Here is a 14,147-nt window from a genome sequence, read left to right as displayed (position 1 = left end):
GAAGCTAAGCTTAGGGGTCGTCACTAATTATCCAGCAGAAAATGAGGTCGGTCTGTAATATAAGCTGATGCTACAGGTTTGCTGATTATTAAATTCTGATGCTAATTGCACTGGTTTCTGTGCTGCCATGTAGTAATTATCTGTATTAATTACTAATCAGCCTTATATTGTGACATTTCTATTCTATGTGTACTGTATATTGTGAGTGGGTCCCTAAGCTCAGTGACAGCAGCACAGAGCATGTGCAGTGAATCGCAAGAAAAGAAGATGGGGAGCTACTGGGGCATCTTTGGAGAGAATGATCTTTACTGCTAAAGGGCCTTCTCCTTCCTGAGTTCTATACAGTCGATGTAAAGGTCTTGTACATTGTGTTCAATTGTTTCCCAGGCTGGAGACTGTTTGATGACAGCACAGTGACTACAGTGGATGAGAGCCAAGTGGTGACGAGATACGCTTATGTGCTTTTCTACCGGCGAAGGGATTCCCCAGTGGAGAGGCCGATGCGAGGGCACCCAGCAGACAGACGTGTGGATACAGGGGCATCAGCAGAAGGGGGAGCGAGCCAGGTGAGATGAGAGCAGCATGCTTCATTCAGTAAGAGCGATGTGTGTAAAACAAATAGGGGGGCTTGGTACTCATTATAGCTGCAGCGTTCACAGGGCTGTTTCATTGTTGCCATGCAGCATTTGCCCATAACAACCAGATCAGATTTTGTCTGATGGAAACTGTCCGATATTTATAAATACAGCTGAACCCCCAATTTTATTTTTTTCAGGGGACCAGGAAAAATGATGTAAGACCAGGGTAAATGTAAAATCAGGGAGATGTGTTAAAGTAACTTTTTCTTCAAGTACAGAAAGGATATAAGCACAGGAGTCTGTTTTACTTTGAGATACAATATTTAGTGTGTTAATAACAAGGGTTAAACATTGCAGTGTTAATGTTACACTATGGGGGACATGTGCAAGACTCTCTGTCACATACACAACCTAAAGCAATAAGTGATTGGTGCAGGACTGTATAAGGGCCAGACTCATTGCAATTGACCATTTACAAATAATAACATTCATAGAGGGAAAAAAAAAGCATTTTTTGGCAACATCAGGACAAAATTTTGATGTAAAATCCAGGAAAACATTACTTAAAATCAGGGAAATGCACCCATTGAAATGCGTTATAAATTGGTGGGACCACAAATAAAAAATGGAAAATGTAGGAAAACTTAAACTTAAAATTGAGGTTTCACTTATCCGGTTTAGCACCTCCATTTGTAAATGAGCCCTGATGTGTCAAGGCAACATTTCAGCAATAAACATAAATACATCATTGATACATATATTTATAAATATATATTATGAAAACTAGTGTTTTAGCGTGACATATAGACTCGGGGTAATGGAAACTGATGCATCTATATAGGCAGGTTGGCAGTTCTTGTATGAAAATAATAAATGCATTACGCCGTGTTGTGGTACCCCTTTAAAGCTCACCGTTCCTTTTACTGGCTAATCTCATCCTATGATCAGGTTTCTTTAAAGGAACAGTAACATCAAAAATAAATTAGTGTTTTAAAGGGGACCCGTCACCCAAAAAAATTATTAAAAATCCTAATTGATCACATTAGTCAAGCAAAATAAACTTTAATTACACTTTATTAATTATTTGAATCTTGTTTCCTTCAATCTGGGAATTCATAATTACAGCAAGCAGGCAGGAGTCATTTTTTGGACACTGTTATTAAGGCAAGTCTTGTATCATCTCAGAATCTTGTTTGTGCACCAGAATGGGGGACCTGATGTCCATCCCCATGTACTGGCTACACAGTTAAATGGTGAAGAGAACTGGGGGAATGTGGGGAGAGCAGTGACATCTAGGAAGTGCTGAATGGAAAGTGACAGTAATTGTCTGCGTAAGGCATAGAGGAGGGGCAGACAATATTTGATTGACAGCTGAGGTTTTTAAATGAGTTTACAACAGCTATGAATGTTTTAATAAAAAATAAAAATTGGATTTCATGATTAATTTGAAAAGGACTTTTATTGTACAGATTTTTGTGTCAGGGTGACAGGTCCACTTTTAAGGAATGACAAAATAATGGAGTGTTACCCTGAAAAAAGGCGAAAAGGCACAGGATACACAGCAGATAACAGATAGCTCTTTAGTATACAATGGGATTCTTCAGAATTTATCAGTTATCTACTGTGTAACCTGTACTTGAATGACTGCCATATATGCTACACAACATTGTTTATATAAAATCAGTTTTACCAGGTGCAGTAAACCGTACATTATATTGGCATTCCTTTAAAGGAGAATTCAACCTGTGGGGAAAAAACCCTGTACCCTCCTTCCCCCAGGCTAAATAGCCCCCCGGGGAAATGCCCCATACTCCATACTTACCCCTCGGCGCAGATTCTTCCAGCGGAGTTCCACGCGTCCATCTTCCGGCTCCTCTGTAAGCTGACTGAGAGGTCGGTATTTCGGTGCATGCGCAGTTGGAGCAGTTTGCCAGTTTGCGACAACTGCACATGAGCGTAATTACACGGAAATTGACGATCTCTCAGTCAGCTTACCGAGGACACGGAAGATGGATGCGTGGAACTCCGCTGGAAGAATCTTTGCCGAGGGATAAATATGGAGTATGGGGCATTTCCCCGGGGGGGGGGGGTAGTTAGCCTGGGGGGAGTAGGGTCTACCTGAGGTGGGGGGTACTAGGTTTTTTACCCACAGGTTGAATTCTCTTTTAAAAGAGAAGGAAAGTGGTCTTGCAATCGGGAGTGCCAAATGTTAGGCACCCCAAGTGATTGTATTGACTTACCTGAAACCCCTGGCCGGTGCTCCTATCAGCAGAAAACTGCACTGGCCCGGGGTTATACCAGTGAGCACCACAGAGCGATCCTCTTCCGACGTCTTCTTTCTTCAAATTTCCCGGGGCAATTGCATGCGTAGTTGAACGAAATAGCCGACTTCTGAGTTAAAGTTCAGTTTTTCGCTCTACTCTGCATGCACAGCCGTTTGGAGAAAGAAGAAGCCGGAAGAAGATCACTCCGTGGTGCTCACTGGTATAACCCCGGGCAAGTGCAGTTTTCTGCTGATAGGAGCACCAGCCCGGGGTTTCAGGTAAGTCAATACAATCACTTGGGGTGCCTAACATTTTGCACCCCCAGGTGTACGAAGCCTTTCCTTCTCCTTTAAAACACTTTCCGCTCATAGTTCAACTGTTATTAGGAGCACTTTTGTACTTCATTGGAGTATTACTCCACTAAAGACCCACACTCACTGCATTGCTTTTGCCTGTCACGAGGCAGCAGTATCGGCTCAGGACGGACCCTCAGTGCTGCATTTTTCATATACAGCAGGGTCAGTGCAGTCCCAAGTGAATCCTTAAATCTGCTGCCGTTAACTCAACAGACAATATTTTGTGATACATTTTCCTGTGAATAGAATTATTCGGATGCCCTAAATCCAATATTTGGTTCAGGATTCTGCCAAGTCTGAGCCTTTTGCAGCAGGATTCAGATTTGTCTATATCCAAGTGCCCTAGCCAAACTTAATCCGAACCCCTAAGAAAACTGGAAAAATTGTAATGCACTTTCCCCCCCCAATTCTAAAGCTAATTGGCACGTGCAAATTGAGGTTCACATTTTGGTTCAGGAACCCGCCTAATCCCAGAAATAAGGATTTGTTGGATCCCTGTTAGATACAAATCTATAGATCTATATAATACACAAAAGCCATGAATATCTTGTAAATTATATCCTTATAAACGGTGAGTTCTGATGTCATCAGTTATAAACGGTGAGTTCTGATGTCATTTCTGTCACATGACTCACTGAAATTTGTGTATTATAATAAATAAAGTACCCCCAGTTGTAAAATATAAGGATATTAGAAGTTACCTCGGCGTTCCATGACCTGTATAAAAACACTCGGCCTTCGGCCTCGTCATGAAACTCCTTGGTAACTTATAATATCCTTATATTTTATAAGAGGGGGTACTTTATTCACTGTATATTACCTGGAAAGTTATTTAAAGGGGTTGTTTGCCTTTTAGACAACTTTTAGTATGATGTAGAGATTGATATTCTGAGACCATTTGCCATTGGTTTATATTTTTTGTTATTGAAGGTTTTTGAGTTGTTTAGCTTTTTATTCAGCAGCTCTTCAATTTGCATCTTAAGCAGTCTGGTAACTAGGATCCAAATTACCCTAGCAACCATGCACTGATATGAATAAAGAACTGGAATATGAATATGAATAGGAGAGGCCTGAACAGAAGGATCAGTATCAAAAAGTAACAATAACAATACATGTGTAGCCTTACAGAGCACTTGTTTTTTTATAAGGGAGTCAGTGACCCCCATTTGAAAGCTGCAAAGAGTCAGAAGAAAAAGGCAAATAACTATAAAAACTATATAAGAAAAAAAAGAAATAATGAAAGCCAATTGAAAAGTTGCTTAGAATTGGCCGTTCTATAACATAATAAAAGTTACCTTAAAGGGGAAGGAAACCTCGTCGGCGCTAACCCCCCTCCCCCCTCCCGTGTATTGCCCCCCCTCCCTCCTCCCCCCTGGCCTACCCCTCCCGCTGGGCAAATGCCCCTAACTTGTTACTTACCCTTCTGCGCAGGTCCAGTCCAGGGAGTTCACAGGCGACATCTTCTTCCACGCGATCTTCTTCCTGCTTTGACCGGCGCATGCGCAGTAGGATCGTTTCGCCGGTACGATCTACTGCGCATGCGCGTGACTTTCGGCGCATGCGCAGTAGATCCGTACCGGCGAAATGCTCCTACTGCGCATGCGCCAAAACGCCGGTCAAAGGAGGAAGAAGATCGCGTGGAAGAAGATGTCGCCTGTGAACTCCCTGGACTGGACCTGCGCAGAAGGGTAAGTAACAAGTTAGGGGCATTTGCCCAGCGGGAGGGGTAGGCCAGGGGGGAGGAGGGAGGGGGGCAATACACGGGAGGGGGGAGGGGGGTTAGCGCCGACGAGGTTTCCTTACCCTTTAAAGGTGAATCACCCCTTTAAGTAGGAAATGAGTGCATCTCTATAGCATTGAATAAATATAATGGCACTGTACTAAAGAAACACTGATGGTGCCTTACATAAAGTCATTAATAGGATAGGGAATATCATGTCAGCACTGGAGGCCTTGAAAGTCAAACATTTATTGTGAAAATTAACTTTTTGTGCCCCATTGAGACCTTTATCATTCATACACAGACAGGAATGTTTCACCTTTTCATATGTTCTAGAATGTCCAATTCCTAGAAACTTTGCAGATGGTCTTCATAATTTATAGTTTTTGAATTATTTCAGCTTCCAGCTTTTAAATGGGGGTCACTGACCCCATCTGAAAAACAAACGCTCTGTAAAGGTGGCCATACACGGGCAGATAAAGCTGCCGATATCGGTAGTTTGGACCAATTTGACAGCTTATCTGCCCGTGTATGGGGGCTTCCGACGGGTCTTTCCGATCGATATCTGGCCATGATATCGATCGGGAAGGTTTGATTTTTACCCCACCAACCCGTCTGAGCCCCTTGGCGCATCGTAATTCGATCGTACGGCCATATGTTCGAATTACCCCGATATAGCCCTGCTGTTAGTGGCATATCGGGGGAAAGATCCGCTCGTTTGGCGATGTTGCCAAACGAGCGGGTCTTTGAGTCTATGGCCAGCTTTAGGCTACAAATGTATTGTTATTGCTACTTTTTATTACTCATCTTTCTATTCAGGCCTCTCCTATTCATATTTCAGTCTCTTATTCAAATCAGTGCATAATTGCTAGTGTAATGTGGACCCTAGCAACCAGATTGCTGAAACTGCAAACTTTAGAGCTGCTGAATAAAAAGCTAAATAACTCAAAAACCACAAATAATAAAAAATGAAAACCAATTGCAAATTGTCTCAGAATATCACTCTCTACAATCATACTAAATGTTAATAACGCCTTTAATTCACAGTGAAATGTCTCCAAGGCAGCAATGTAAATCAGAGATATAGTGGAAACTTTTACAATTAAAGGGGTCCTCTATCCAAAACACTTTTATAATTAAAAAAAATAAAAAACATAGAAAATGATTCCAAGCAACTTTCCAATATACATTCATTACAAGGAATGATTTTAAAGTTATTTGTACATGAAATTTGTATTGGAAGCCGTGTCTGACAGCCTCACCGCTGGTTCTGAATAACATAATGTAACAATACCCAGCTGATTAACTGGGGGGAGAACAGACTTCTGAGAACAAAAAGGAATGAACACTGACTGCTTCCAATGTTTCGTCCATTTATCGACTGGAATATTCAGAACCAGCAGTGCAGAGAATATAAAGAGCCTAAAAGACACTGATTTCAATAGCAACGACTGATACAAATGTTTCAGATTATTTATAGTGGCGGGCGAATTTATTCGCTTGTGTTGGTGAAGATTTTTATTTTGACGCTGGCGACAATCCCGACGCCGGCGACAATTAAACACACCAATTGACTTTAATGCGTGTCAGAATTGTCACCCGCATCGGTTTTTGACGCCTGCGAATTGACGCAGGCGTCAAAATTCACATTCCGCAAGTTTTTCGCCAAAGCTAAACGGGAGAAATTCGCCCATCACTGTTTACAGTTTTATGGTACCGTATATCAGAAAATTGCTTAGAATGACCGTATAGTTCATTAGACCAAAGAAAAACTTGTTTTGTGTTTAGTTCACCTTTAATCGAGTGAAAAGCATAAGTTCATTAATAGCAAACTGATCACAGCAGCCTATGAAAGTTTTGTGATTAGTAGATGTAACAAAGCCTTCCACTCACATTGTCTTGGGGGCAGTGAGAGTCATCAGGACACAGACATATTATGTTGTAAGAGTCTAGAAGGAGGTTAGCACAGGTATAGGAATGTTTGGGACCTGCAGTTTTCCAGTTAATGGATCTTTCCGTAATTTGCATCTTCGTACCTCTTAGAAAATCATGTAAACATGAAATAAACCCAATAGTCTGGTTTTGCTTCCAATAAGGATTAATTATATCTTAGTTGGGATCAAGTACAAGGTACTGTTTTATTATTACAGAGAAAAAGGAAATCATTTTTTTTTTTAAAAAATTGATTTGATTATAATACACAAAAGCCATGAATATCCTGTAAATTATATCCTTATAAACGGTGAGTTCTGATGTCATCAGTTATAAACGGTGAGTTCTGATGTCATTTCTGTCACATGACTCACTGAAACTTGTGTATTATAATAAATAAAGTACCCCCAGTTGTAAAATATGAGGATATTAGAAGTTACCTCGGAGTTCCATGACCTGTATAAAAACACTCGGCCTTCGGCCTCGTGTTTTTATATGGTCATGAAACTCCTCGTTAACTTATAATATCCTTATATTTTACAAGAGGGGGTACTTTATTCACTATATATAATGCAGCCTATATATTATATAATGGAGCCTATGGGAGATGGCCTTTCTGTAATCCAGAGCTTTCTGGATAACGGATCTCATACCTGTATATACCAATTATCTGTTTTAAGACTAATTTCAATATCTAGTCATACTTTGCTTTATTAACAAAACCATAGTTAACCTGTAGAAGAAAATAGCGAATAGCATAAATATCTGTGTGGCTACATTTTGGTGAGATTTGGCAAACACTAATCCCTGTTTTATGAGGGATTATAGCCCAGCACAGACAGCCTTTTCATACGTTAGGACAGACAGCGCCCCCTTCTGAATATCTTGTGGAATTGTTGAGATTGAGTTTGGAACTTTAATTAAATTCCAGGGCAAATATTCAGCTGCTCACACGAAGATCCCATCTCACCAGCTCTTAATACATTGTAATCCATTACTTCATAAGATCTTTGTCATATATTTTAATTTTTAACAACTGTTTCCTTGGGTTTTTTTATGAATCTTGAGTTTATGCAAGTGTTATGGTTGATATTTGAGTTTACATTTATTAAAAGGGCTCTAACCCCCACCAACGAGACATGGGGAGAGGGTGTGTGTGTGTGTGTGTTAGTGATGTGCGTGTAGGCCCGATACCCGGGTCGGGCAGGTTCGGGTCGACCCCGCACCTCCATTTGCGGATGGCGGGGCAACTGAAGACTTCCTACTTGATTTTTTTAAAGACGCGCGCCTCCTGCTCCGCCCCTTTTGTGACGTCATTGGTCGGCGTGTTCGTGCGGGCCTTAAAATGGAAGCAAGAAGTCAGGCTCGGGCGGAGGCGGGTTGGTGAAGGGCGGGTTAGGGTCCGGTGTGTGTCTGTGTTTATATAGGCAGAACATTCCTTGTATTGATTGCCATTTTGTGTTTGAATTGAAAAAATAGTTATCTGTATATTGAGGATTTATCTTGGCCAAAAAAAAATATATATATATATATATATATATATGGACCCCATTGAGGGTCGAAACGTCGATCTAAATAAAATAAATTTTTTACTTTTTGATTAAGTCCCTTGCGTACAACAGTTTTCTTTTTACAAATATATATATATATATATATATATATATATATATATATATATATATATATATATATATATATATATATATATATATATATATATATATATATAAAGTAATCTGGAAGCCGGCACAACACGTCAAGAGGTCATCACTGCCTGGGTGCAAAACGCCCAAAATTTGAATAGAAGAGTAAAGAAGCTCGCACTCGCAGGTCTTATCAAAAACAAAAAATGGTGTTTATTCAATGAAAAGCAACTCATTGAATAAACACCATTTTTTGTTTTTGATAAGACCTGCGAGTGCAAGCTTCTTTACTCTTCGATAGATAGATAGATAGATAGATAGATAGATAGATAAGTAATAGTGTTTATTTTCAAACAAAACACATTTTTATCCAATGGAATAAACGGACAAATGGATAAAAATGTGTTTTGTTTGAAAATAAACACTATTACTTCACTACAGAACAGTGTGTGCTGATCCTTCATAAGACTATATACGATTTATTGATCGTGCACCACTGGCAACATATATATATATATATATATATATATATATATATATATATATATATATATATATATATATATATATATATATATATATATATATATATATATATATATATATATATATATATTCTGTTGGCACCAGGGCATTACCTCATTTTGAAGTGTGTGCAGCAGTCTCACAACTTGTGTGTATGTATTAGGGATGCACGGGATCCACTTTTTTGGATTCGGCCAAACCCCCAAACCCTTTGCAAAAATTCGGCCAAATACCGAACCGAATCCGAACCCTAATTTCCGTATACAAATTAGGGGTGGGAAGGGGAAAACATTTTTTACTTTTACTTGTTTTGTGACAAAAAGTCACGTGATTTCCCTCCCCACCCCTAATTTACATATGCAAATGAGGATTCGGATTTCGTTCGGCCATCAGAAGGATTTGGCCGAATCCGAATCCTGCTGAAAAAGGTGAATCCTGGCCGAATCCCGAACCGAATCCTTGATTCGGTGCATCCCGTGTGTGTGTGTATCCTTAGCCATGGATATCCTGTAAATTATATCCTTCTAAACGGTGCTTAGTGATGTCATCAGTTATAATCAGAGCCTAGTGATGTCATTTCTGGCACATATGACTCACTGAAACTTGTGTATTAAAATAAATACCCCCTGTTGCAAAATATGAGGATATGAGAAGTCACCTTGGAGTTCCACGACCTGTATAAAATGGTCATGGAACTCCTGTAACTTTTAATGTCCTTATATTTTACAATAGGGGGTACTTTGTTCTACCCATTCAAGCCTAATTATGCCCAGCAGGGACACCATAGGTGAAACTGTGGCAGGGGAGGGTTTATATTATTAGGCAAGCCCCCATAAATATCTGAATATAACTGAGAAAGCCCTGCGATGTCCCACAAAGACTGGTCGTTCTGAAATCACATTGAGGGCTTCATCCATCTCTTGAATTTCTTTATGATTTATTAAACAGCCAGCAGAATGCCATGACCTATCAACCCAGGGAGCTAGTCATAGATTTCCATAGGCATGGCATTAGCAGGAACTATACCTTAAATGTTCTTATACCTAGTCCAGAGAAATACTATAGAATGATGGCAGCTGTAGTCTACAGATCTCTCTATATTTAAAGGGCATGTAAAGGCAAAAAAATAAAATCCCATTTTTACTTTAATGAAAAAGAAACCTATCTCCAATATACTTTAATTAAAAAATGTGTACCGTTTTTATAAGAAACCTGACTGCAGTGAAATTCTCCCTTCATTTACTGCTGTGGATTGGAATTGTTGTTTGTTTCCCTGTAGAGCAGTCGGCGACTGTGTAGAGATTTGCATTGGATTTTATTTTTGCCTTTACATCCCCTTTACTGTTTCCAACTTGAGCTGCAGGGACAAAGATCATGGAGCCAGATTTAAACAGATAAACTGAGATTCTATTTGGAGGATTATTTTGCTGCAGCCACTGGTTCTGCAGAGTTGGAGAAAGTTTGTATTAAACAATACAAAAACTATAAAATCCACATTAGATTACATGACAACACAGGACCCAGTGCAGTCTGTATATTCTGATTATTAATCAGTCTTGCTGTATCGGCTTCTGGCAGATATTATTTGACTTGTGTGGTTTTGATAATTTATGACGATCCCTAAGCAGCCCAGACCACACTGAGCATGTGCACAGTCTTGGTCTTGCAAAGATGTTTAGCAAAGTTACAAGATGGTGATCCCCTGTAGCCAACTTTAAAGCATAAATCATTTGTTCGATTAGGCTTGTGGTGCAGTAAGTTTGTTTATATTTAGTAAATAAAATACAGCATTTCTAGACCTATTCTGTTTTAGACTTTACTTCCACTTTAAAGGAAGTCAGCAGCATAAATTCTAGTTCTGTCAATGGCTCAAAGTATATTTATTTCTTTTTACTTCAAACTGGAATTGGTGTTAAAACTTCTATTTCAGCACGTTTTATGGTGGTCTTTAGGCCCATTTGTGTGGACTCCTGCCTTTCCAACTTCTCGTTCCCAAACCAAGGGGATTCATAGGGAAAGTAAGAACAGGATAGTAAGAAAGGTAATGTAAAAGCTTCAGGCAAATACTTTTATGGCAAAATTATAAATAGCATTCAAAGACAATGTTATGATATATATATAAAAAAAGGTTATTTTCTGGTGTCAGGATTTCTTTAATTCACCCCATAGGTGTTCATTTGGGTTGAGGTCAGGTTTCTGTACAGACCAGTCAAGTTCTTCACTCCCTGTTGCCACAAAGTCGGAGAATCCTTATAGCCAAATCCAGTAGTTAAAAGGGGCAGCCAGACATTTTTGGCCATAAAGTGCATCTTCTCTATTGAACAGAACCGTATTTGTAAAAATCTTGGAATTTTAAAACATGTTTCTAAATTGTAGGCCCCACTGAGTTGACTGACTCATTGTTTTTCTTTCCTTCAGTACAGACCCGGTTCCTGGCTTTTCCATTATAGTCTAGCCCTGTGCATTTTTATTTCAAAGGGCTTTGTTGAAAATGTGAACATCGTAGATCAATTGTAGGTTTATATTTAACTTAATTGAGAATAAAAGGATGTGAGTTTGGCAGCCGACATTCCTATGACGTTGGGAAGCATTATAGGGAAGCGCACCTCCTGACCTTGAGCTAATGGATTCAGATTCATAATGAATTCATACAGTTGTATTCAGGGACATCAAAAGACACCCAATGTATTTCAGTCTCCCCTGTGACAGAAAAAATGGAAGTCTCCATCTCATGTACATTACTTAGAACCTGCCCTAACTTTGCAGTTGTAAGTGTCTTTGTTTCTAAACTTCTCAGGCCCTGGGGACCAAGATGTCTGGTGTCACCGAGTCTATTCATTGATTTGCGAAAGTAGAAACTGCCCATTGTCACAGGACGACTAGAGAGGGATGAGTCCTTTACTATCTCTCCTGGCACTAAATGGCCAGTAGGCACCATTTTTTCTGTTTAAAGAATGTTCACAGGCAAATCTCCTGGAAGTCAAATGGCACTTGCTCATCTAACTGCCAGATGTTGGCAGTCAACACGGAAGCTTTGGCTCTGTCTGAGACTTTTTTGTTTCATTTAAATACATCTAACATCTCCTATCCATTCCGGGCCTAAAGCTCCCCATAGACACAAAGTTTTACCTTGCCGATGACTGATTTTAGCAAAGTCCGACCAATCCTTCGAAATTATCGTGCGGTTAGTGGGATTTGAACAATCGAACATCTTACCATTTTTCGGCCGACATCTGTCAGGAAATTGATCGGTGAGGTTAAAAAAATCTGTGTCGGTCCCAGTGCAATCTATCAATGTTTGCAGGGCCAAGCAGGCAGCTCCCCTTTGTTTTCCTGGCAAATTGGTCTTTTTAGTTGATGGTCAATTTGTAGGATCTTTCGGAGATAATCGTGGTCTCACGATGACGATCGGATCTTCTAAAAATCTCAACATTTATGGCCAGCTTAAAGGGCTACTTAATCATTGGCTGTATATGCATATCATACAAAATGGTAGTGTTTTTTTTATACGAGCATAGTGGAAATAAGTATGGGCTTTTGCAGATTCTCCTAGACTGGGGGCCTGGGCTCACTGGGAGATCCTCTGGTTGGCCAGTCCATCCATGTATTAGAAAAACATATATTTAATGTGTGTAAATCACTACTGAGATGATATATGTACATTTCCCATGACAGTTTGGGGGAAGATCCATACTGCTGGTGGGTATGTACACAGCACTATACTGTATATATAGTGAGTTACCATAAATTAGGCATGGACCATTAAGTCTGGCCATTCAATGTGGGATTTAAGCCGACGTGACACTTTTGTATGTCAAACAAAATATATACCCGGCTTTTATATTTGAGTTTGGATGAGCTGCTTCTTGGTGAGATCAATAGACAATCTGCCCTAAACAGAATGTAATTTCTACCCTTCATCCAGATGAATGAGCTGTAGCTGTGACTGCTCATATACACCCTCTGGTACTGCACAATACCAACTGTCTGCCATAATAAGAGGCACTTGGCTCCTCGCCCAGGATAAGGGCACAAAGGCCAAAGGCCTTTCTAATTCAGTATTAAGTAGAGTGATACAAGAAGGAGAAGGAAGGAGCTGCTTCAGAACAACAATAGTTGGAACCATGTTTAGGTTTTAATGAAAATAGATTCTTAATTTAGCATCCATGAGTATTTAGGACTTATTGGTGCCTCAATGGCAGGTGGTTTGCACTTACTGCATGGGGATGCGCAAGTACCCGGAGGCACCTTTTCCAGGCGGTATCAGTCAGCTCCAACGCCTAGCAGTCAGCCTTCAGCAGGATAATTGCATTAAACCTGCAAGTGCCAGTGAGCCAGCAGGGGAGAAGATAAGGTGATTACTACTGGCACTCAGCACTTACAGGCTTAAATTTAGTTTTCTGCTGCATGGAGAGAGCTAACTCGGCACATTATAGATCCGCTTTACAATAATAAAATTCATGCTCAATCTCTGTTAACTGACACAGAAACCTTATGGACCAAAAGCAGTTGGCTCTCCCACAGTCTTCTGCTTGGAGCTTGTTCGGATATCGGTAAAGCCAGGCTCAATATCCCCACATCAGTGGATGGGCATTGAGGGCCCGATTATCCCATAAGCTTAGTTTGCCCCTCAAATGGAGTTCCCAAACTGTGGAAGGATCTGTGGCAACCCAAGTTATATATAGACTTTATAAATGTACAGTGTAATTTATTTTAAGGCACACAAAGAGGGCATAGAAAGTGCGGTCGTTTTTACAAATAACGGGTACGATTTTGAGAGGGGTATTTCAGAGAAAACCATAAATTGAGATCAACAAGCGTATAGGCTAGGGATGCTCCTAATCCACTATTTTAGGAGGTTGGATCCTTTTGAAAGATTTGGCCGAATACCGAACTGAATACCGAACTTGAATTCAGCCAAATCCTGCTGAAGAAAATCTAAATTCTGAACTGTGCATCCCTACTGTAGGCTTTTTGTATAGGAGGAGAGATCTAGTAACGTCCCCCTCCTGGATGACTGAGCCAACTATTGGGCTCATACAATTGCTTGGCAATGACTGTATATGAAAGCAAAAGCTAAATATTCTAATGGGCTCTGAGACATTACAACTGGCAGAGCAGGCATTAAG

At 40.0% G+C, this 14,147-nt stretch overlaps 1 protein-coding gene across 7 annotated transcripts in view; it reads left to right on the top strand.

The window, feature by feature from the left end:
- The window catches only part of usp19.L (ubiquitin specific peptidase 19 L homeolog), a 104,639-nt gene that overhangs the window by 71,883 nt on the left and 18,609 nt on the right, over nt 1-14,147 (top strand). For all 7 annotated transcript variants that reach the window (XM_041590859.1, XM_041590858.1, XM_041590857.1 and 4 more), the window contains one exon: nt 388-566. In XM_041590859.1, the coding sequence (XP_041446793.1) occupies nt 388-566 (179 nt within the window). The remainder of the gene's footprint in view (nt 1-387; nt 567-14,147) is intronic.

The sequence above is a fragment of the Xenopus laevis genome, chromosome 4L (genome assembly GCF_017654675.1).
Source record: "Xenopus laevis strain J_2021 chromosome 4L, Xenopus_laevis_v10.1, whole genome shotgun sequence".
NCBI lineage: Eukaryota > Metazoa > Chordata > Amphibia > Anura > Pipidae > Xenopus > Xenopus laevis.
This window is presented reverse-complemented; position numbering and strand designations above follow the sequence as displayed.